Consider the following 25,635-nt stretch of genomic DNA (forward strand, 5'->3'; position numbering starts at 1 on the left):
AAAAGCTGATGGGTGAGGTGGAGTTTTTCTCTATTTCTCACGCTGGGCTTTCTTTGCACATGGATAGGAAGTTCAGCAGAGAAGGTGGCCTTTTTAAACTTTGGGGGTTTCTCTTTTTTTTTTTTTTTAAATCAACCTCCTTAGATGCAGAAGCTGCTGATACTGAATCTCAAAAGTATAACTACTTTGCAAGGGCCAACAATGTCCTTTGCAAGAAGTCAGCTAAAACCCAGCCTATGCAGGTGGGGGGAGCATTTCCAGAGCTAGTAAGAAGGCTGTAGCAGTCAGTAACTCCCAGGCTTATTTGGGCAGTTATTCCTCCTTGCCATGCCTTCTGAAATGTGTTAACATCTCCCACGGATGACAGGCTTTGTAGAAATATTCCCTTTGTTTTGTTTGTATTCTTTTCAGTCCTTCTCATCAAGTTTCTGACAGTGCTTAGGCTCGTAATTTTCTCAAAGGATGTATCTAATCCAGTTCATATGAGGTTGTTTTTGGAACACAACAGAACAGTTTTGGACAAGCTTTACACTAGCTGAAAACTTCAGCACAACAGTCTAACACATGGGACCAAATCCAGATAATCCGTCAGATGTTTACAGAGGTCACTAAAATGGAATTAAGCACTCTCCTGATTCGGGGTATCTGAAATAAAACAGATTCACCCATTGATGTGTTATATTCTTTATGATGCAATGAAACCTGCACAGCTTTAGCAAAACGTGCCCCAAACATGGGTGTGACCTGACTCTGCTAAATGTAGGATTAGAAGGAGGAGACGTGTTAGAAGGTTTTGAACCCAGTCCCACAGTGCAGGACGTTCCTCTTTTCTGAACCACATCTGTCAAAGAGAAGAAAACTGTCAAATTTGGGTGAATGTGACAGCTTTGTTTGAAGTCTACTTACGTTTTACTTGTTCTAGTTTACCTCCATCTATGAACAGCAGACAGAGCACACCAAAAAAAATAAAATGAAAATCTTCCAATATCCACTTTTTTCTCATCTTTATCGACGAAAGGAAAGGAAAGAGTGTCCAAAGTAGAGGATGTAGGGCTGTCGGGAAGAAAAGATTAGGTGAATTCAACTAAAATCCCATAAGATACTTAAATTCTCTGACATGATTTCATCCAGCACACAGAAATCCTAAACTGCCAGTACAAAAAAAATCTGTCTATACCATGGATCTTCATTTCGTGGAAACAGCTTTGGCTTCCATTCGTTTCAGTTTTTGGAAAAGGGGTCACATTCCCATTCATGAGAGCTGAAAACTTCATTCCTTCTAATAAAATCCTCCTTTTATTCCGAAGCAGAGGACTCTGGCAAGTAAGCGAACTAAATTCTTCAAGTTCTCTTTCACAAGCAAGTAATTTGGGAGATTTTCTTGTAGAGCAGCTCTTTTAGATGTAACTTGGGAAATACAGGTGTCCTTTGTTAACATATTTGCTTCACTGTAAAATTAACCTTGGGTATACCTGGTGTAAATCCACGCTTAGGGTGAAGTGCTGGCATGCTGCAGTCCCTGGGAACTTTCCTCACTCCACCTAATAGGCTTCAATTCACCCCTCCTCCCCTCTCCCAACTACTATTGTTCTGGGATTGTGTATCATTCATTTTTCTAGAGTTAACCCTTCCATTGCCTTGGCATCTGAGAGCAGAATTGGGGCATGACGTGTCATCTTCATCCTTGTAGATTTCTAATGTCAAAATGGTGCATGTGGGGGGAAGATTAACACGCTCTTCTCTGCGTGGTGCAGAGATGGTGTTAGACTTGCCACATGCACCATTCGGTTTATCTCGTTCTGGCATTTAAAAGATTAATTATTTGATAATGAAAAAACCAAGGGAGAAAATAATTAACTAAGGTAGAGCCTAAGATTCTAAACTGAGAAATATGTTGATGCTGTACTGTTTATTGAATTCATTGCAACAGTATTATCTTCCTAGAGTACACTTGTCCATAATTCACAATGTTGTAGTAATTTGGGGTTGATTTTAAGAGTCATGATCTGGATTCACCACTAGTTTTACAAAAGTTTTAAAAACCCCAACAGATTCAGTATTAGAAAAATAAACAATCTGCTTTGTAGAGTAATTCAACCTCTTCAGATTTCATGTAAATAACAGAGTTGTGCATGAGTATGTTTCAGCTCACAAATAACCAAACCAGAACTAATAATTTATATAAGTACATTCCAAATTAAGTGGTGGCTATCTCGGAGAAGTTAACTGAAGAGTAAGCTAACAAGCACTTGAAAATCTTCCTATTAAGACTGTTGAGATCTCGGGTTCTCTAACAACGGGTGGGGGATCTGATTTTATCAGAGGGTTTTATTGCCTTCGCTGTTTCAGGGCTCTCCACTCTATTCCCAAGCCACAACAAAACCGACCATCTTCCTTAACTCATCAAATCTAGGCAGCTACTCTCTCTGTAGTCACGAAGCTCATTCAAAATAATGCAAATTGCATCTGAAAACATTAAAAAAAAACCCTTCTATTTTACAAGCTCACTCCCTCTGCGGTAACAAAATAAAACTTTCCATTTATTTTGGAAGCTGAGAATAATATTCCAATTTCAGAAGAAAAGTGTAAGTCATTTTTTCCTTTCAACGTGTTCAAATCACAAAGGACATATGTAAGCCAAACAACCTTTTAAAAACTTGTTTAAAATTAAAACCTCGTAATTTAGTCCCAGGACGTGATGCCTGCGTTGAGAACAACAGTAGCACATCACTGGGACTAGCAGGGATGCGAATGTTTAAGTATCTTGGCCTTCTTGGGGGTTGCTTAAGCAAAGAATATTTACAAGCGGAGCACAATCATCCTTTGTGCTACCTTTACCTGTTAGCTAGATTGGGTAGCTCGACTAGAAAGGCTCAGAAATCCATTTTAACTGTCAGGTCTTCAGAAGGAGTAACATTTTAAAACTAGGACTGCTTGCTCTCTGAAATGCTGCACAGTAACGTGAAATGGAGGAGTTAATAACAGAAACGGGATGGGGACTTTTGATGTCTTTCTTAATTCTCTTTAATTTCTGTATTGTTGTTACTCCAAATATAAACACATACTTTTCACTGTTAGCACACTCCCTTTATTTCCCCAAAGGGCAATGTCCTAAAAATATTCCTGGATTTAAATAATCGCAGTTAGGATTAACCTGTTAATTATTGGTGAGTTTTCTGCTCAGTAGGAACAATGAAAGCGAGCCACATCTTACGAGAATCGCTCGCAGGAATGGGGCGTGCGGGGCTCTTCTTAACGCCTCGTCCCCCGAAGAGCTCGGCTGAGGAACTGCAAGTGGCACAGTCCGGCCTCGCCACGTTTTACCATTAATGAAAAAAAACCCCAGCAAGCAGGGCTGGACTGGCTGGCAGGGGCTGGGGAAGGAGCGGTGCTGGCAGAGGCGGCCGCCTATCTCCGAGCGGGGCCAGGCGCTCTGCCGGCGGGGCCAGCGGAGCGGGGCGCGGAGCCGGGCGGGCTTTCCCCTCCACGCCACGGAGCGCGGGGCCGCGTCTCTCTCCGTTCGCCTCAAGGCTTTTATTGCTGCGAGCCTTGCTGCAAGCCTGCGCTTTTACCGTCGGGGAGGTTGTTTTTAAGTAGGCGAGTCTCCGAGGGAGCCGCGGCCAGAAGCTCTTGGCTCTCGCTGCTCTAAGAGAGTAACTGTCCCGTGGGCGCCGGGCCCGGGGAGCGCCCCGCAACCCCGCCCGGGGCCCGGAGGGACGTTTAAGCCGAGGGTTGCCGTCGGCGGAGTGCCGCTCCGAGTGCCTGCGGCCCCGGCAGCGGAGCCGCAGCGCGCACGCCGGGCCCCGGCCAGGTGCCCGCGGTGCCACCGAGGGGGCGGCAGGGGGACGGACAGCCCCTACCATGAGCAGGACGGAATAAGCGAACAGAAAGCACGCGAGGGGGAACGTCGGGTACCGCCGCAGGGCTGCCTGTGCCGCCACCCCCAGCCCTCGGGACGGTGTCCGCGCCCACGGGCGCAGCTCCGACAGCGGGACTGCGCCTTCCCCGGGGTCTTGCTTAGGAAGGAAAAGCTCACAAACCTGGGGCAGGGCTGGAGGCCGCTCCGCTCGGCCGCGGGCCCCGCAGGCTGCCTGCGAATAGCGGCTCCGGCTGGGGGGAACCGCGCGGCTCCGATCTCTCCGCTCCGCCGGGGTGCGGGAGGGCTCCGGCCAGGCGGCTGCGCTTCCCAGTCACGTTGCCATAATCTTCTCCCGCGGCTCCCCCGGGCTTTTAGGTCCCCCCTTCGCTCCTGCGGTGGCGGCGGTGAGGGGGAAAGCAGGAGACCGACGGGTCCTGAGGCCGCCTCCACTGGCAGCCCCCGACCCTCGACTGATGGACGGGAGCTGGCTGGGAGTAATCCCCTAAACCCGAGCTCCGGGACGCTGCCGGGCGGCTGCTCCGGAGGGTCCCGGGCTGCCCGACCTGGGACACCTGCCACCGCCTCCTGCCCCAGGCGGGGAGCGCTGCGAGGCCCCGCGGCCGGAGGATGCTCGGCGGCGGGTCCTGCCCCGCAGCCCCGCCAGCACTAGAGCAGCAGCAGGAGGAGGAGTGGAGGAGCCCGCGCCCCGGCGGTCCGCCTTCCGCCCCGGCCCCCTCCTCTCCCGCGCCCCGCTCCTGCCGCCCGGCACACCAGCGTGACTGACACGGCCTGGGGTGGAGTTTGCTCCGCTGTGGGGGGCCGCGGGACAGAGCGGCTCTCGCCGGGGCTGGGAGCTCGGCGCCTGCCCACCCGTCTCCCCTGCCGCCGAGCGGGAACCACCTGCGGGCCGGCGGGGCCGGTGCTTTCAAACGGAGCTACGGGCTAGTCCGGCCGCGGCTCCCTCCGGCCACGACTCCCGAGCCCCACAAGCGGTTTGCTTCGAGCAGACTCCGCGCCGTGATGGCTCTTTAATGGGCTTTTCACACGCGGGGTGCCCTCCAGAGCAGACCCGATGGGGTTAGCGTCCATCGGGATTTGTCAGACACCCTCCGCTGATACCCTCGGGTCTGATTTATTGTGTTAGAAGGTTTCAAGGTCACATTGAGATTCTGGTGGAACTAAATTAAACCCATGACTCATGACATTATATGCTTGGTCAAACATTCTTTTTCTGTCTTGTTGTAGCCCCTGTAACTAATAAGAAGAGATCAGTGAACCCTTGACAAATGATCTGAGAAAAAGGGTGAGGTATGAAAAGACATCATGTGGAGAAACAAATTGCAACCTATTTCCCCTAGTTTGGGATCAAGGTGTTTGGGGAGCACTGTTGGGAGGTCATACACCTCCCAGGCTTGGTAGATATTTTCAGAAGGCTGAAAATTGAGCAGAACTTTCATTTCTTCCACTGTAACTCCGCTGGACAAAGTATTGAAAATATGCTGTAGTAAAGCCTTATATTAGCATGGGGAAAGAACAGTTGACTTACTAAGGCTTTTGTAGTGTGATTTCATGAGTAACCAGGGCTGCCTGTTTGTTAAATGTGACTTTATATCTCTTATTATTAAAAAAGGGTAAGAAAAAAGAAACTGCACTCTGGAGCTAAGCGTTTTGAAAACACTGCTCCATGACTACTTCTGTGTCACTCTGCCACTCTTTGCCTTGCAATGCACAGGGAGAAATCCACATTTCTAAGGGAAAATCGTCACTTAAAGCTCTTAGTCCTCAATGTGGTGGCTACTGCACAGGCTGATCGTTTTGGAAAAGCTGCTGTGTGAAATAGGGATGGGCAAATGGTTAAACAAATGGTAACACTGAATGAGAAATATTGCAGTAATTTGCACTTGAAGGCAGAGAATCTGAGCTGTGCAAGCTCTGGTCCTGCAGAGGTATGTCCATACTCATGGAGGGAAGAGTAAGCATGTACACACGTGCTTCTAAATTGTGGGGCACTTGTAATGTTGTTCCTTTAGATGTCGTGCTGGGTTAGTCTGTGGGGACTCAGCCTGAGGGACAAACTGTGTATAAATAACGCATTCTCAGATCTGTGACTCAACTGACCCTGTTGTGTTCTGCAATGAACTAAGCTGGACCGAAAGCCAGTCAGTGTCTTCCCACTCACATCCACACAGATGGAGGGATGTTTCTAGGAGCTGCCTTCAGCTATCTGGGAACACACAGGGTGCAGGAGTAACAGTGAATCTTACTCTAGTACCACTTCACCAGTGTCACTGGGCTTGTCTCAGAAACTGAGTTCAGATACCACAAGGAACCATGGAAATGAAGAGTGTAACACCAAAGGTAAATGGAGTCAAAAGGAATAAAGGTCATACTGGGAAAGGAAAGGAGTTGGTTACTGGAGCAGTCCAGCAAGATGTGGTAGATTGTGTACATTCCCCCATGGCTCTAAATTTAAATTAGATCACATTGTCTGGGATGGGTCTTGGATTTAGTGCTGCAATCACAAGTGAACATCTGCACTTCTGTCCTGCTGTCCTTACAGGAGGCTGAAGTTGTGCTGGTGGCTCTGCGTGTGGTAGTTTTTCTTCCAAATCAAAAATCAGTATGTGCCCTAGTGTTAGAGCTAAACTGATATGGCATCAGAGGTGTTGACAAGATACTATAATTTCCTTATTAATATCATTGAAATGACATTTCTTTATAGAAAAGGGGCATTGCATGGGCCATCCAAATTCCAGCAGAATGTTTAGATTTTCTGAATTCCCATGTTACTGCAGTTGGATGGAGGCTAGGTTCTTTATGCTGGGTCTCTAATCTGCAAAGCTTTTGTTTTTATGTTGCAGTCACTGGTTAGAAGCCACATTCCCTTTATGGATGGATCCCAGTGACCAAAGTGAACATACGTATGGTCCCATTCTCAGAAGACTTTAAGCATCCCAGGGAATGTATCTGCTCCCTTCAGTGCTACTCAAAACCAAATACACAATTTGTATTCTGTCTAGAAAAGAATAGAAATTGCAACTCTTTTTGAGTAGGAATCCACAGGTCCTTGTAGACAGGCTGATAGTTTGATTTTATAGCATCTACATGACTCTGGTAGGAGCAGCTCTGGGCTTGGGCAAAGCTCAGTTTTACAGTGTTGATATCCTCCAGATCAACTTACCAATGCAGCCACTCAACTCTCTCAAACTTCCTCTAGACAGCATTCATCAGATGCATTGCCTTCTCTGTGCTGACACAGAGTCCAGTGGGTGCAGATGAAGGTGGCAGTAATCCTTGCAGTACTCTTTAGGCATAATCAGTGTAGTAGTAATGTGAAATGAAATATTTTCTATAGACTCTGTGACCTGAATTCTTTCACAGAGAGATTCTGTGAAAAGAAATTCCTTATTTGGCCAGAAGAGTGCCTCCGGAACGCTGCTAGAGATGCCAGCACTTCCCACTGCAGTCTCTAAGACTGTTTCAGAAGATGATAGTGTCCGACAGTCTCTGAAGATACCAATTCAGGTGTAAGACCTTCACTGAACATAAAAATAGACAAAATGGAGCCCCCACTCTTCGGCAGATTTAGACTGTGGAGCACTGACTGAAAGAGCCTTGCTTTCAGATGAGAGCTTGGGACTCACCAGGCAACATGATGGCAACCCAGACTTGCAAGGGCAGGATGCCCTAGGCTGACTCCTAGTCCTGATCCTGCTGCTCAGGCTGTGCTCTTCCTCAGTTGCTGAGATCTCCCTGAGGGCTTCTGAGAGATGATGTTCAAAATTGTCAGGATCTCCTTTCTTGGCCAGGTACAAAGGCTGCCTCGGTTTCTTGACAACATCTTTACATGGCATAGTGTCACAGCAAGTGTTTGATTGTTAGGTCAAAGGATAATGTGGCATGTACTGGACATTGTGCATGAACAAAATGTTCACAGTTGGCTTCTTGGTGAATGACCCTTGCTGAGCTTGCTGGGCTTGCCAGCAACCTTGGATCCTGGTAGTGCTGCACCCATGCCCAAGCTGTTCCTCTTCTCCCATCTCTTCCTAAGTACCACTGAGGAGTATGTACAATTAAAACCTGGTATTCTTTGTGTCTTGCCACAGCCCTGTTTTAGGGAGCCTGTCTCATTCCCCTGACACCACAGCGCTGATACGACCTAGCAAACACCTTGCCCTGTGCTTTTGCTCAGCAGTGGGCTATTACTGCAACTTGTGATGTTCAGGGCTGCTGCACATGAGGGACACAGAGAGATCCAAAGAAGCATCAAATATGTAGTTGTTAATCTTCGTGTTGCCAAGCAGAACTCACTGCTCGAATATGTTCTGCATCCTGGTGTCTGGAGAGAAAAGAATCACTCCAGAAGTCAGCATTAAGAGATTCAAGGATGCCCTGTTTTCAAGAGCGCAGAGATTTAGCCCTGTAATTCTCATTGAAGATAATGGAAGTTAAGCAGCTAATAAGTGGTGACACTGACAGTAGAAGTCCATCTCCTTGTGCTGTGCCTCACAGGGACTAAGCAATGTGTAGGTACCCTGCTATTATTTCTTAGCTCTTGGGGGGGGGGGGGGAAGGAAAACAGGATAGAGGATTTGTGCCAATGCTAACACATTTATACACCATGAGGAGTTTTCTTAATTGGAACAGGCATTGAGCTTTGAGAGATGTTAGACACATGACACAACATTCATTTACCTCCCTGGCTATTTTTTTCCCCCTTTTTTCCACGAAAAAGAATTATTATTTATGGTCAAATTTTCACTTCTGAAAAAGTATGAAAGGAAGTCCTTAAACTAATGAATTCCTTTGGTTTTTGCATTCCTATAAATTCAGTGGAGCCCTTTGGAAAATGTATCTCAAAATGCTAAATATTATTCCCAGGATTTTATAAAAATCTCTAAATTACTTTTTGTGGTTTGGATCAGCCCTCCAACTATCATACTGGGAATACAAACTGGATGTTCATCAAGCAGCTTGCACATACACTGTTAAACAAAAAGGGCTTCAGATGTGCATGATTTTGTGATTATGGCATAGGATGGTCATGAGCATTCTCCACCCTCCTGTTAATTCTGTAGCACTGACTTCATCTGTGGTGCGGTTTCAGCCCTCTAACACTAGAAATTAATTTAGTTATTTAGCAGTGAGGCAGATGGATGTAGTGAGGCTGAGATTTCAATACAGTTTGCTAAACAACAACAGCAACATTACGTAAAATGTCAAGTTGCAGCCCAGTGCCTCATTACCTTGATGTGGACACATTTCACTGAAGCTGAAGAGTAGCTGAAAACCTTTCATTGCTCCACCAAAAAGGACACAAATAAGATACGTGTCGCTAAATCTCGCTGCCAAACACACACGTCATGAGAGCTGCCAGTAGCAAACACGGAAACGCAAGAGAAGGGAACCACACAGGTTTCCATTCTACCCTAGAGCAAGTGACACTTTGCTAGGGGGGGTGTCAAGAGTACCTGTGTGTAGGTAGAGAATAGATGTGCCAGTGTATAAGTACAGAATAGATAGATATCCGTGCGGTCGGGGGGGAGGCCCTCCTGAATTTTGCATCAATTTCAAAATGCTCATTTGCAGCTGTTTCTAATCTAACACAGTCCATTCCAATCCATTCCAGATATTTACAAAATACCCATCACCACCACAGTGTGTGTGTGTGTAGCTGTAATTATGATCCTATAACTCTCTCTCTTACCTGTTATGTCAAAGTCTGCAAGACAATTTGTAGGAATACAGAATTGTTGTGTATATTCGTGAGCCTCATGAGCTTCACAGAATCACATAGTATCACAGAATCATTAAGGTTGGAAAAGACCTCCAAGATCATCTAGTCCTACCACTGATATTACTCACTAACCCACATCCCTAAGTACCTCATCCAACCTTTCCTTGAACATCCCAAGGGATGCTGACTCTACTACCTCCCCTATCTCCCCTACCTCCCTCTACTATCTCCCCTAGCCCAACTTGCAGCCATTCCCTCTTCTCCTATCGCTAGATATCTGCAAGAAGAGGCTGACCCCCAGCTCACCACAACCTCCTTTCAGGGAGTTGGAGAGAGCAAGAAGGTCTCCCCTGAGACTCCTCAAGACTGAACAGTCCCAGTTCCCTCAGCTGCTCCTGATCAGACTTGTATCCCAGAGCCTTCACCAGCTTCATTGCTCTTCTCTGGCCATGCTCCAGGGCCTTGATGCCTTTCTTGGAGTGAGGGGCCCAAAACTGAACCCAGTATTCAAGGTGTGGCCTCACCAGAGCTGAGTACCAGTTCTCAGTGGTTTACTGAGACAGAAGCAGTGGTGAAGTGTCATCAATTATCACCTACATTTTCAAAAGGAATCTACACAAAGTACAATGAAATTGTGAAGGGGCTGATCTTCACAACATTCCCAGCAAGTTTTCCTGTCTGTCCTGTCCTTCCTTGTACCTTCTTATCCAGATAATTGAATTTCCAATTTGGAAATTCTTGACCAGGTACACCTTACTGTCACTGGTGCATTGTAACCTTTGACAGAAACCACTGATTTCTAATTGACCCCTTTCGTATGTTTATCCGCCTAATTTACCTTTTTAGCCATGCCAGATTTGATTTTCTGTCTTTTTCTAGTATAAATAATAGCAATAGTAGTAATGAATTTCTTTTGCATTATTACATCTTGCATTGATACGTAATGGGTGTTGGAGACACAGCACCAATAAAGTAGCTGGTAATAGACCTCTAAGTCCCCAGTTGATGCAATGCCACATATTGGAGGAAACTGAAAAGGCCATTTTTTTTCTCAAGATATCAAGTCCAAACCTTCAGTCCAAACTCTCATGTGTAACTCGTACAGACAGCATTCTGTGGGTGGGAAGCCTACACAATGTACTGCTCCTACCAATGTGTACTGCTGTATTGTGCAGTAGCACATCAGTGACTGTTTTCAGCATGGGAAAAGCAGCATCAAACAATCCTTATAAGCAATTCTTTCAGAGCTCTGGACAACCTTCATTTGCATTGGTTTTTTAGTATCACATTTCCCCAAAAACAGCAGAAGGTGGTGTAGTTCACATGAAAACAGCAGATGTTCTACCCTGCCATTGGAATTGTTGCCTAAAATCACGTTTGGTAGAAATTTGCAGGAGTTTAAAAGAATCCCAGTGATCTGCACTTGCTGAGGATATCACAATGCGTGAGCAAAGCAGTAACAAACCTTGCAGACTGAGCGTCCCACGATAAGGATCCACTTGCTGAGGCTTTTCTTCATAGCTGAGATCAGTCCTGTCTCCCAAGGCGTGACAGGAGGAGTCAAGGCAGACTGAATGAGGCTCCAATTGCAATTCAAATATACTTTTATAAAGCCGTGATTAGCGCTGCTAATCTGGCCTTGGTGAGCCAAAGACAATAACGGCGACGTTACCGAACACCTCGGGTATTATGTAATTCTTTTGCTCAGAAACTTGCTGGTGTGAAAGTGCTTTTGAAACCCATTAGTACAACTGAACTTGCCAAATGAGCCTTCTCTAGGGAGAACAAAGTCAAATGTGTGCCAGCATGCAGCCAGAGCCTGCCAGGGGCTGAGCACTCCCAAATCCCATTGCTACCAGCCAGAGCTGAGGACGCAAAGTCCTTCGTGTAATGGAGCCCAGTCAGAAAATGAACTAGTAGCTGTGGGCCTGTCTGTCCCACTGATAACAATATTGTGTATTTACTCTTAACAGACCCTAATGCACTGAGTTGCGCCACACTGTGATGGGGGTCTGCTTGGTTCTGACTGCACAGTGAGGAAAAGCCACGTTGTCCTACCTGGCAGCATCCACCAAACCATGAGGGGCAGCCCCCAGCACCAAGTCAGGCCCGACTGTGGGACCACTTGTCTCTCTTCTCGAGTTCTTAGAGTCAGGCTTGAACTTTTTTTCACCAGAGGATGGTGATACTTTCACATGGACAAAGCTGTAGAAAGGGGAAAAAAATACCCGAGCTGCCTCAAAAAGCCACACTGAATTTTCAGCAGAGAATGGGAACAGTGGAAACATCCAAGAGGATACTGGTAAAATTAGAAATAGCTCTTTGAGAATAACGAGCTACAGAAAAAAAATCTTTAAAATAAGGAAGGGAGAGAATTCCTTTAATCATTAAAAACATCAGTATAAAACACGTGGAGACAAACAGTGAAGACACTGTTGCTAGTGGGCTGGCTTTTTAAGTATTAATGGAACCTCACAGAACAAGAGTTTCTTTTATTCTTTTTATCCCAGCTCCCTGCTTGCAAGGTTCTTGTGTGAACATGCAGCAGTTTCCAAGGCTGTGAAATTATCAGACCTGGACCAATGCCAGTACAAACCAATTTATTGGGGTCCAGCAATTAACTAAAACCTAGAAAGCTTGATTAATTGTGGCACTGCTCAGCAGGGAACATTGAGAAAAAAAAATCAGACTAAACTCCATGCAGTGTCTCTGTTCCGTATACTAATTTACACTATATGTAAAGAAAAGTTTCCTCTCTGTAAATATCCTTAGTATATTATTTTGCACAAATGTACAAAGCATGATTACAATGCCATTTGAGAAAATGCTGGTTGATGGCTCTCTGGATGATTGTTTCATAATAACTCTTACCTTGTTAGAATTTTTTGCTGTTGAATTCATATCTTATTGTAACCCAAACAATGGGATGTATTATTTTAAACGATTGTTATGTTAAGCTTGTCTCTGGAGGGACATCTTGAGAATCCAGCACTGCTTTCTGTTTCTTTATATTTCCTCAAACATTGATGTGTGCAAGAAAGGTGAGGGTTTGGTAGTTGTTCAGAATTATTTAAGATTGAAAAAAGCAAACACCAAATTTGAGCTAAGAACCAGTTTACCAGGGCAGAATATGTTGACTGAAACAAAATCCTGCAGTCTGAGGATATAGACAGGAACTTACACATTTGGGATGTTTAAAAGCTGAATTAGAAATGTCTTATACATTATGAGAAGCAATTACAAGGTGTAATTAAGGTGTTAGCTGATTTCATTAGATAGCACGAACAAATACTGTCCACATTGGTTGTTTTAATCACAGGGCTTGTCATAAAACCCTATGCATTAACCAGAATTTGAGAATCCCATTTCTGGCTGCCTTAGTGGTACATTAGTCACTTTTAGCAGAGATTACTGAGAAGAAAGTAAATATTCCACCTCAGTGTAGTGCACTGCTGCAGTGTATTGTAATGGGAAGAACAAAACACTGGATTTAGCAGTCCCTCTTAGTTCCTCTTACATCAAAATAATTCAATGGCTGTAACAGAAAAATAGCTGTCTGAGGATAAAAAACAGTTGTAAAAGAATAGTCACCCCCACCCACTGAAAAGGAAAAGAGATACATGCAAATGTTTTTACCTTTTCAATATCATTTTGCATCCTAATCTGCATCCATCTGCGACACTGTCACATTCTCAGATTTAAGGAGTGCAATCCGCAGACAGTGCTAAATCACATTAGGCAGCGGTGATAATAGAGCCCGTGCATGCATAACATCCAGGCAAGACATGGAGCTGGGGCAGGAGGGTGATTTGGGACATTCAATGAGGTAGGAAGGGCTGTCTCCTCCAATTTCACTGTATTTATTGGAGATTTAATGTATTTTTTTTTAAGATATTTGCAGTGGAAATCGGTTTGTCGGAGGTCATCTAATTGAATCTACAGCCCTGGCAACCCTTCACAAAGGCTGCCAGAAATGACCGAGTTGCTAATGTTTAACTGTGAATACCCAGCAGGAGTCCTCCACGGGGCTGAATACAGTCAATTATGTTATTTTTCTAAATATTAGTGACTCATCTGTCTCTGCTTGTGAAGAGTTGCCAGGGTCACAGATACAATCAGACAGATCCTCCCCCCTTTCACTTCTAAGAGATGGGGAGAATCTTTTAAATAGCACATTGAATAATCTGGCAGTAGAGGGAAGGGTTCTTGCAGGGCTGGGCTTCTCCTCCGGAGTGGTTGCACACAGTCTTGTGGTTTTGGGGGGGTTCGAGTGCACCAGAGGGCAATGAGCAACTTCTTGGGGAGCACTAGTCTGTATAAGCAGCCTCACCCAGGTCTGGGAGATAAATTCAGACATCACAGTTTAACTCAATAGGCACTTGGGCTGAGGTCTGACAACAGACTTAGGTGCCCACGGCTTATGCCTACTCTTTAGTACTTCTTTTGTTCTTTCTGTCGCCTCCTTTTCCCCACAGTCCCTCATCCTGCTCCAGATATCTCTCTGGAAGGAATGTTTTTACCTACCTTAACAATTCAGTTTCCTGTTTTCCTCTGTAGGTTTGGCAGTGAGGCATACAGACTGGTGGGTAACGAGAGCTCAGCAGAAACAGATTCTGAGCTACATCCACTGTCCAGAGTGCTCTTTGGCTTAGACTTGCAGATGCCCCAGCAGGCTGGCTCTTCTGCCCTGGCTCCTGTACACAGAGCTCTGCAAGTATTTTAGTTTCTTATTGCAACTTCCTTAGTTTTTGCCACAAAGGCTCTTTTCCAAAGCTCAACCTTCTCCAGCAACAGCATCCTTGTCCCCGTAGTCCACAGCCCAGGTCTTATCTGATCAACAGTGTTTGGCAAAAGGGAAAAATCCTTCTAGAGTATTAGAGTGCCAATGCATCATTTTGGCCCAAGTTTGAGGCAGTGCTTCAGAGTTGGCAAAGTCTCCTAATTTACTGCTGTTAAATTTTATCCAACTTTAGGAATATTATGTGGATGTGGCCAATCTCCAGCTATTCTGAGTGCATTGCAAATACTTTGCCAGCATGTGTCCAAGTATAATCCAATTTTGATGTTTTTAATGTTGATACAATTTCCCTATAAGTACCTTCAGGCATGGCATCTGAGCTGCAGTGGCATGGAGTTCAGCAACCAGCCATCGGGAGCCGAACTCCTAGGAGATGAGACCTTGACTCCTTTGGGGCCCTGCCTCTCCTGGAGTTGCAAAGCCCCCGCTGGGTCTCCAGTGACCAATGATTTTGCATCTCTGATGTACTGAATACATACAGGATTCCAGTTGTGAGTGAGGATCTCAACATTTCCTTGGAATCAGCAGAGAACCAAGAGTCAGGGAATGTCTTGCACTATTTGACTTCAGATGGGGCTACCAGTGTTCCAGGCACATGAGAAATAGAGTAGGTAGGTAAAACCACAGTGAAAGCAGAAGTGAAGTTTCAAATGCTTCAGTACTGCAGAGAACTTGACTTTGAAGAACTGGACATTATCAAAAGGGTGCCTTTGTAACTTGTTCTTGCTATAAAAACAGGGAGGAAACCAAGCTACCTTCTGTTAAAGCTGGAGTTTCCCTTGGCTGGAGCTCCCCTAGGGAGAAAGAAAATAACCCAGCAAGGGAGAGGAGGCTCACTGTGTTTAGACAGCCTGTCCTCTTCTCATCTGCGTGTGCCTCTCAGGAGGAGGAATTCCCTAGGAAGGTTTTGATGTCTGGCTAATAACCAAGGGCATCATCTCCCTCCTGTAGGAGCGTATGGTCTGGGGCAGTGGTTTCCTCAATGCTTTCCCTTTTTCATTCGTTGCCTTCTCCACAGATTGTTGCCATGATGGGCAAATACACAGTGTAAATCTCTGTCCTCAGGCTGTACACAAGGACTCCGTTGTGCAGAGCTGCAATCTGGGTATCACTAACACTGCAAAGTCACATGTGACCTGTTTTGGTCACAGAAAGTGTCAGGTCACCAGCATCCTATCTGGTGCTCCTGCTCATCCAAATACTCATCAGTGAGAACTGCTGTGAATGGTGATGCCCACTGCTATAAGCAGCTGACAAACACACACCAAAGAGGGAAAGGAAGGTATTTCTGAACTTCTGTTTCCACAGATGCACCTTATTTTGCTGTTGCTGCTGGCACCTGTTACTGTTCACAGGACTTTCTGGTTTTCTGTTCACTATGCTGTAACATTCGATAAACTGTTTGCAGAATTACATCAACAACAGGGGGAGAATTCCCCACTGACTCTATCACCAAAGAGCTCCACCCTCTTCTGTGCATTCAGAAATACAACTATTATACCAGTGATTGATTGGGAGACGTTTTGCAGGTCAGATTTGTAGTTAGTGGAAGTGGGCAGGGAAATTTCACTTCAGATTACTTGAACTCATTCATGTCAGCTATCGATTGCTTCTTGGTTCTGCTGTGCCACGGCTTCTGACTAGCTGACAGAACGGGTTCCAGGAATGTTTAGCAATATCTGACCGCAGGATTGAAGCACAGGAGAATTACCTACTGGCAGTACTGTGAGAGCAAATGTATTCCTGTTGCAGCATCCTTAAAAATCCTTTCCATCTGAATCCAGCCACATTAGAAAGAGGGAGAAGGGAGCAGAAGTTCCAGCAGCTCAGTGTTATAAGTTGCACTGCCAAAATATACATGCCCCATCTGATGACAGGGGACTCTGCTGATGAGGAGGGTATTGGAACTTAGCTCATCCAGTGATTTCATGGCTGGCACTGCTATCACACTGCACTGCCTTATCTGAAGGAACTTTAAAACTCCAGTACCTTTCAGGTTACCTTTTTCAAAAATGGAGAAATTGAGACACGCTAAGAGGAAATGCTTTGTGTGGAGTGACCCGTCAGGCCGGGAGCAGAATTACAATAGACCTTGTCTCCCGAGTTTCAGCTTGGTGTACTACTAATCAAGTGATATTTCTACTCAATAAGCATGCTTTTTCATGTGTTTATGCATTCTTTCAGGTATTTCAGGTCTCAGAAGGATCCAAATCTCCCTCTTCCTCAGTTAAGAAATGGGAGAACCATGTATGAGGTCACAGCCCTATTTATTCTTCTACCATGATCCTTTGAAAGAGAAAGGAGAAGCTGCTGATATTAAAGAAACCAACTCCCAAACAAAAACCCCCAAAAGCTGGGGGAAAAAAATTAAAAGAGCCAATCCTCTGTTTGCTTTTCCTTTTACAGGCCACCTTCCAGATTTACACAAGACTAACTGTATTACAGGGAATGGATTAACACAGAAAGGTTCTCTAAAGCAGATCTGTTAGAGTTATCTTTAATATTAAAAGTGGAGTGTTTGTTTTCTTTAATATGGAGGGCAGCACCAATAAAAACACCAGTGAAAGAGGCCAGTATTACTAGATCGCATGTCTGCTTTTATCTCACAGCAGAGTTATAGTAGAATGATTTTTGCTTGGAAGCTTTAAAGCTGGACTGCATCCTTTCATGCTGAAATCATATCTCCTGCAAGGATTATTGGAGGATATAATGTTTCCTTCAGCTTCTTATTTTCTCCACTCCTGAACTTGGACTCCTGACCTCAACTTTTCTCTGGTTATGACCGAGCATTGGCCTTCAATTGAATAGCCGAGCTTTTTACAATCAGATCAGCTCCTGCTCTTGTAATTTCAGACTCATTTTGTGACATTGATATTGTAGATCTTAATTAAAAGCCAAACATTTTATATCTTGGGTAATGACCATACAGGAACTGCCAGGTTTTGCTCCCATGGACGTTACCTTCCAAAACATTCAATACGTGTGACGGCAGCCAGAGGGGTTGTGCACGGTCTGTACGCGGGCCCCTTTTTCCTCTTTGTGTCCCTTCTGCGACACAGCCCTGCACCTGTGATTTGCCTGTGAGGTCACAAAGACTGGTCCATGAATGGCAGGTAATTCAGGCTTCATGTTAGCTGAGTCTGGAGCCTCTCATTAGTTGAAATAGCTAATCAGGCAGAAATCTGTGGGGCTCTGTGGTTAATTATGGGGCAGGGTTAGATGGTGGGTAGTAAAAATATCTGTTGCTTGGTGGTGACACTGTCTCTTGGTAGCACCAGTGGGGAATAATTGCACTGGATTATCTGTGTAGATAAGGTTAGATGTACAATTCAGCAGCGAACTGAATCTGGACAGCCTTCTGTTCACTGGACTCATGGGGGTCTTTTTGGACTTTTTAATTGTTCTTTATTAATTGGATATGATGTGCCTTGTGCTTTCTCTCACTGAAGAGACGCCAGGGAGATTGGATTTTGTTTGTGCAGCTACAGTATCAGCTTGATTGTACAGCTACTGATCCTGCAGCTAACAGATTTGAATGTCTGAATGTTTCAGACACCAAACAAGATGTTGGAATATGGTCTTGAAATCATACAGCACTTGGCTTGATGCATTCGAATGTTAGCACTGTAACAACTACCTCATGGACATTTCTTAGTTACGTAAGTGTGAAAATAAGGATGACCATCTACTTCTGCTCCATCATCCTATAAAAGCTTTGCATTGTGTATATAAACCACCCCCTTATGGTATCTGAACTATTTTCTTGTGGGAGTGGGACTTTCAGAAACTTTTTCAGAAACTCAGATTCAGACAAAGTTACTTAGTGGAGTCCTTCGAGTTGATTAAACTGATTTCAGAACACAAAACATGCTTGAAGAAACAGGACAGCTAGTGAAGTTTTGCCTCTCAATAAAGCAGACTATCTCTCTCTCTGTGAAGCCAATGGGAGAAGAGTCTCTGGTATAAATGGAGACAGAACCAGTGCCCATCGAAGAGCATCAGGGTGCAGATTTACCAATATCTGCATTGCCAGCACAGATGGGGACAGCTCCTGAGGGTTTCACAGATATAAATTATGCATTTTGAAAAAAATAGTATGCAAAAAGTGATGTGTTTTGCAAAGCCATGTATGCCTTTTGATTGAAGCCTGACTACAAACCAGTTGTTTTAGAGTAGCCATCCTCTTCGGCTTCTAAGTTCATAGAAAAAATCACCTTCACCAATATGCTTGATTTATTAGCGTAGCCTGCTGGCAGCAGTGAAAGCACAGTAAATGGGCCTGTAATTCACTATGTCACAAAGAAGTAACTTATTAAACAATTATAACATAGAATATAAAACACTTCAAGCACTAAAAAGAGGCATTAACCATAGCTAATTAAAACTGAGCTTGCAGATGTCATTATTAGCAGAACGGTAGGAAGCACTGCCCCTTGGTGGTGCTAAGGAAGTAGTGCCTAGGAAAGGCTCGCACAGGTTTTTGTTCGTCTGGCTGGGTACGTTGTGGTGAATGTCTTTGTAGGGAGCACAGAGCATGTGAAGCCTCGTGTGATGTCCTGCCATTGTACAACAGCTAACGGGGTCTGAAAAAAGCAAGCCAGCGGTACTCAGAGGTGGTTTCTTTTCCGACCACACTGCACAGAACTAGATCCTTTCATCATTTGTACCCTGGTGGGTTCCTGGCTTTTACCCCAGTGCTGCTGAACTCACAGCGTGACACCCCCATGGTGTGAGAAAATAATTAACACCTTTGGTGCCCACTGCAGCTGAAAACAAGCTGGAGGGCATCTGTGCAGGTGTCACAGGCGGCTCTGCTGTGTGTTTTGTCACAGGCAGACAAGAATGTACAATTTTTCCAATGTCCTGGCACCCAGGCCGGCTCCCTGCCTTTGGGAGAAGGCATTCCTGGGTTTCAGGCACTGCTCTGGAGAAACCTGATTCTTCTTCTCTGTGCTGCTGTGGTCTATGTGTTCTCTGAGGATTCAGTCTGCAAGGCTGTGTAGTTTGCCTTGCAAGAAGCTCATTATCGTTTAAGAAATGAGGAGTCGTCATTTTTTACTCCTCAGCCTAACATCTAATTGCCTTGTGAGGATAATAAGGCTATTTACACATGGGTTTATGTGGCTTTTAGAGCTTTTTAAAATCATTACTCTGATGGTACACCATTTTTTTGCCAGTAGTATTTTTCTGTCTCAGCCCTGGCATGTGACAGTTGATTGTCAACCATACAAGAGGAAGGGCAGTCGGTGGGAATGCTGCTAGAGTCGGGCTGCCTGATGATGCCTTTGTACCTGCTCCTGGAGGGTCCCAAACTCTGACACTTCTCAGTTACCCTACCACAGCATGTAGAGAAAGTGTGAGCCGAGGACCTCAGAGACTGGCTAAAGGTTGGGATTGTATCTGCTTGGACAGTAAGGTCTTTGGGGTTTGGTCTTTTAAACCCTGGCTGTACAGAATTCCATCTGTTGGGACATATTCAGTGAAGACAGGTTGCCTCTTAAGAATTTTCCAGTATAGAGATAGGTCAACATGTTAGGAGGAACAGATTCAGAATGTGTAACTGTAATAATCATGAGTAGTTTTCCTCTGCTGCTCTCTAGATTAGAAGGGAACAGATCCCCTGAGCAGTGAGTATCTACTGCCTCACTGTTGATTTTAGATTAATTTTCTGCACTCACAGCTTTCTTCAGCCACCGTGTGAAGCTTGCACTCTGGAATGCCTTCAGCTGAACACTTGTCCCAAGTCCTCCCTTGAAATTTTTTAGGAAAAGAGCCCAACCTGTCTGAACATTCACATGGATGCTTTGTCTGGACCTTTCTGTTTCTTCATAGCCTTTTCCCCTCCTAAGTGCATCCTGACAAAGCTTTAGAGAGGGTCTTCCCTTGGAAACTCGTGAGCTACTAACCATCAATTTACTCTACTAACTTAACAAGCAGATGTTTGGCTCCAGCACTGGCCAAAGTAAAAAAGTGGCAGTGTATAAAAGCACCATTTTTCATTAAGAATATCAGTAGCGTGATATAAAAATTGCCAAGTTTTGAAGAGAAACAGTCTTTGTCATTTTTCTCTTGTAATTACCTCAAATGCAGCAGGGTGGTTTTTTACTTCGAGTTCGTGGTTTTTAAGAGCATTCATTTCCTTTGGGAATTTGTCTCTGTTTTATTAACAGCAGATTGTCTTCTCATATTGTAGCATTTATGGGGAGAAATATGTAATTTCTATACACACTACCAGTATATTATTAATAAAATACTGATAATAAGAGTGAGACATCATTTACCAAGTTCTAGAAAAAAAGCCCAAACAAAAGAAGGAAAATAGAGGAGCACGTTAGAATAATGATCCCCAGAAGGGACGAGCTGTTGCCAGCTCCCTCTTCGATTCAGTCATTGGAAGTGATGCCCATAGCCATGGGGCTATGTGCCCCATCCTCACAGCCCATAAGGGAAAGTCAGGACTTTCCCTTATGGGCTGTGAGACTGACTGTTGTAGAGTTTCACTCCCCTTCCAGAAGAGTAACTGAACACAGTACACAGCACAGCTGATGCCTTTTTAATGGACGATGCTGTGGGACATGAGGATTTTGGTAGCTACCCAAGGCCTGTGGGTGTCTCTGTACTTTAACTGAAGACATTTTGCAGGACTCAGCCCGTCATACCTACAGTGCTGCCTGTTCCTCAGACTCATGGCCTCTGCTTGCACTCTGGGCACAGAGGTTTTTACACAGAGAAAGATCATAGCAGGACTGTACCATAAATGCCCACACAGTGATGGAGTGTGGGCATGTACTGAGGAGAGAGAAGGGAGGAACCTGAACCTGAACCCTAAATTGAGAACACTCCCAAAGGTATTCCACGGCCCTAGTACAGCTCACTGGCTAGTACACATTTGTTCCTGACTTCCCAGACTGGCTGGCTTTGCTGGAAGGTCACAGAGCACACCCCAACCCCCTGGCAGATGGTGGCTGACACACCCAGTGCCTATGCAGGGACTCTCCTATGTTGCATAGGATTCCCTGATGCTTGGAAACCTTCGGCTGTTTCCCATACGTGTCACCTGGCTGTACCAAAATATGACTGCTTGAAACCACCAAAAGCTGATTCAGGGTATATTAACGAGAGCTGTTAAATAGCTGCCACGTGGCCCTGCAGACACAGAACTGAGAAAAGGCATCACTCATTGGATGAAGCAAAACACTCACTCTTTGCCCTTCCCTGCCCGTAAAGCTGTCAGTGTGCTGCTCCACGCAGTCTTTAAAAGAGCAGCTTTCTCTAATTACAAGCAGACTCGTGCTGGAAGCGCTATCCAGTAGTAAGAGTAGAGTGTATGTGCAGAGCGGACACCTACGTCTTTCCGGATGCTTTAATACTTCCTGTTAGTTGATAAGCAAATCTCTGTGCCTCTCAGCTTCCCCTGTGGAGAAACAGAATGGAGGTGTTGTACGGCTTCACTTCAGCACCATCTGTGAGACGCTTTGAGATCCCTGGGATGGAAGGAGTGGAGTGGTGGATGTGTGCACTGACACATCGTGGAAATCATCAATGGATTTTGGGGTGTGAGGAGGGACTTGTAATAGTCTGTGTTAGAGCATTAATAACAATTTGCTGTAATTACATCATGCTTTTCTTTGCATCAGCTTCATGCAGACTTGTTCCTTTTCTATTCATTTCAGGAATCCGACAGGGGATAGCTGATTTCCTACATTCATATCATTTTAAAAGAATTTTAAAAACTTGAAAGCATCAATAGCAATTCAGTGGTTTCATGAAGCTGTCAATTTTTTTCATTGGTTTTATGGAACTGCAAGATTACAACAGATGGATTCGTTTATCTCGCCGTGTCTTTATGTATATTTAGATGGCTCCCATCTCTGTAGGACTTGTGCACCTCCCAAGTATTTTAAAATAGAAAAAAGCTGTTTCATTCTCTGCCTTGCTTTCTATCTAGCCTGTAAAAGGAATAGCTTGATTAGTTTATAGGGCTTGGATTTGTTGGGCTGGGCACTAGCATTCTCTGTGTGTTTCTGTGCAAAGAAGCAAAGCTCAGAGATGTTTGCATTTAAATCTGGACGCACTGAGATCTGGGCTATTTGTATCCCTGTGAGGCACAATGAGTTCCACAGGGCAGGTGCTGCCTGGGAGGGTGAAACTCCCACCTTGTCAATGGCTGCTGAGCTCCAGTGGGAACTGGCTACAGAAGTAGATTCTGAAGGGCTTTGAATATCAGAAAAGACGACTAAATTCTGTACTTAGTAAGAAACTTGGGTGAGCAAAGCACCAGGCTGCTCCCCATTGCTAAGCAGACATCTGCTGTATTTTACACCAGCTGTGGTTTATTTCAAAGCATAGCAAGTTGCAGCAATTACGCCGCAAGACACCAATTCATACATCAGTGTGTCCAGGCGTGCACTTCTTAGGATGAGATGTGATCTTCTGGCCAGGCTCACCTAGAAGAGGGCATTTCTGCTGACATGGCTGTTTGGCCATCCACTAGCACTGGGGAGGCTGCAGACGCCCTGAGGCTGTGGGACAGATGCTGCCAGCTGACAGTGCGGCTCTGATGCTGTTGGGATGCAAGGAAAATATGTAACACAAAACTGAGCACAGTCCTGAACAGGAGATCCTAAATGTGCCACCGGACAAAATAGATGTCATCATCATCACTGACCATTTCACTTTTCCCACATGAAAGAAGGGGCAGCACCAGAATTTTACAGGGGTTAAGTTCTACCATGATGCTGCGAGTAGGTGGCTTCTGGGGAGGACAGAGACCGCAGTAAAAGGTATCCCAGTCATCTCCTGTGAGCATCTGTATCATCTGATGTGAGTTACTCCCGTAGTAGATTTCAGAAGAGGCTTTTCCAACCCATCTACTGCCAGCACCCACATGCCTCCAAACAATTATCAGAGTTTCAGTTGCTCTGTGTTGAGGCCTGCCCAGGCTAGTCTTTATCTTTCTGATCGGGGCTCTGTGAGCATTGTAAACGTGGTGGCATGGATCTTACCAAGCTTGCCAGGGGGTGTGGAGGCATTTTTAGGTTGATGCCACCAAATCTTCATTACTAGTGGCATCCCTGCAAGCTGGAACCCAGTTAGCTCAGCTATGCCTGTTCATGTTCTCCTCCTGTCTATGTCTGTGGTCTTTAGGCCCACATGTTCAGCTCTTTCACCAGCTTTTCTCTTCTTGCCTGTTCTGCCACAGGTCACTGGAGCACCCCAGTGTGCTGCGTGACAAGGGAGCTGGGAGTCCTCTGGAGTAGCTAAGCCAGGTTTTCACTGCCTTGTCTCTGGTCCTGTGCTGCCTGGCTGGGGTAGATGTTTGCAAGTCTGTTTCAACATGATGACACATGCTGAACTAAGGAATTAACATTTACCTTAGCTGGATGTTCATTTGGTGTCTCTCCCACTCTCTGCTCCTCAGTCCAGGCACGAGGCCAGCTGCAGCATTTAGAGCTGAGCCCTGCTTGTGATGTCCTGTGGAAGACGCTACACATTTATCCAGCACAAATCTCCACAGTGCCGAGAGCCCTTGAGGCACCCAGCAGTTCTGCAGCAGCGTAAGGCAGAAGCTGATCTCGAACAGAACCACCGACAGTGACTTAGGTCCCCGCACCGCGCCGGGTACCGCGCAGGGTGCGCAGCCGCCCCTCCCCACGTCAGCGCAACTTGCGCCGGTGCTCGGCGTGTCCCCGGTACAGCGCAGAGCTCAGCTGGCCGCTGGCAGTAGTGCCCCCGGACCACAGGATGTCACTAAGGAGCTGGGAGATCCTCTCGTATTTAACTGCGGTTTTTCCTCTTGTGCTGCTTGTCATGGAAGTAACTGCTGCCACCTCTGCCAACCGCCGCCTCCGGAGGGCTGTCCCCAGGCATGCGGGGACACCGAGCTCACCCGGCCCCCCCGCTGGCGGTTTGGCAGGTGCCCGGCCGCTCTTCTGCACCCCGCAGCGCGTGTCCCGCGCCCGGCCTCCCGCACGCCGCATCCGCGGTGCCCTGCCCAGCCCTGCGCCAGGCTCCGTCAGCCGACCGCGGGCAGATTTCCCCCTCCGTGGGGTGAAGGGAATGATTTTCCCTCTATTTTGCCTTCAAAACAACAGCGGCACAGCCTCCCCATCCCGCCTTGGGGGGGGGAGTAAAGGCACCGAGAGCGGGGCAGCCCAGGATGCCGCTACCCCCGGGGGCCGGGGAGGGGTGGGGGGGGGTGGGGGGGGCAGCCGGGGCCCGGGAGCGGCCGGGCTGTGGGGGCGGAGGACGCTCCCCGCGGCCCCGGCTCGCCCGGCAGCCGCCAGGCTGCATCCAGCCCCGGAGCATCGCGGAAGGAGGAGGGGGGCGAAAACGGGTTTCACTTCCGCCTGCTTGCAGGAACCACAAGCCCCCAGAATATATTAGAATAATAATAATAGAAAGGTGTCACCCCCCTTTTTTGTCCCCCCCTGAAAAGAGGGGGTGGAAAGAGGAGGGGGAGAAAAAATAAGAGAGGCTCCCGGCAGGCAGATCAATGTGGAGCTGGTGAGGCACCGCGACCGGCCCGCCAGCATCCCGCCGGCAGCCGCGGCCGCAGCCGGGAGGACCAGCGCAGCCTCCCCAGCGCGGAAGAGGCCGGAGAGAAGGTCTGTCCTTTGCGTTTTTACCTTGCGTGCCCGGGGGCAGCTCTGTCCTGGGCGGAAAGGGGAGGGCAGGCTCCTCGCAGCCTGCTTCCCCAGCCTGCAGCCGGCCGGGCGCAGCAACAAAGCCCATCAGGGGGGTCCGTGTAGGGCTGCAGGTTGGGAGGGACTGGGGAGAGCCCCATGGCTATTTGTCAGTTCCACAGTTCTCCTTGATAGTTTCCAAATCTGTGCATTCAAACCACCTCAAAACCTCCTCTTCTCGCAGGGGCCTCGTTTATGTGAGGCTCCAGGGAGTATTGTCTGTATGGAAAGCGTCCCTGCGTGTGCCTGGTGGGGCTGGTGGGGCCTGGCTGCTGCTGGAGGGCCAGGCTGTCGCGCTGCTAGCAAGGTGTGGAGAGCCGGCCTGGCAGAGTGCGGGAAGGGAGGGTGCAGGGCCAAGGGGTCTGCAGGGTCCTTGTGGTGAGCCATTGAAGAGCTGGGCTGCTTGGCCCCTGGGACAAGCTGAGCTCATGCCCATGCCTGATAGAGATTCCAATCTCTTAAGATCAGTTGCTTTTCAGAGATAAAACTTTTGCCTTGTCGTTATTTTTAATCTGAAGGCTCAGTGGGATGGTCTTGACTGTCATTGCATGAGTCA

The 25,635-nt window shown here is 46.4% G+C and overlaps 1 protein-coding gene across 1 annotated transcript in view; it reads right to left on the bottom strand.

The window, feature by feature from the left end:
* Positions 1-1,003, bottom strand: part of CHRDL1 (chordin like 1) — a gene marked incomplete at both ends in the record, with an annotated part of 36,201 nt that extends 35,198 nt beyond the window's left edge. Inside the window, one exon of the mRNA XM_084269110.1 lies at positions 907-1,003. Coding sequence (XP_084125236.1) covers positions 907-1,003 — 97 coding nt within the window. The remainder of the gene's footprint in view (positions 1-906) is intronic.
* Between the last annotated feature and the right edge of the window lie 24,632 nt (positions 1,004-25,635).

This window comes from Gallinula chloropus, assembly GCF_964237585.1.
Source record: "Gallinula chloropus genome assembly, chromosome: 11".
In the NCBI taxonomy this organism is placed as follows: Eukaryota; Metazoa; Chordata; class Aves; order Gruiformes; family Rallidae; genus Gallinula; species Gallinula chloropus.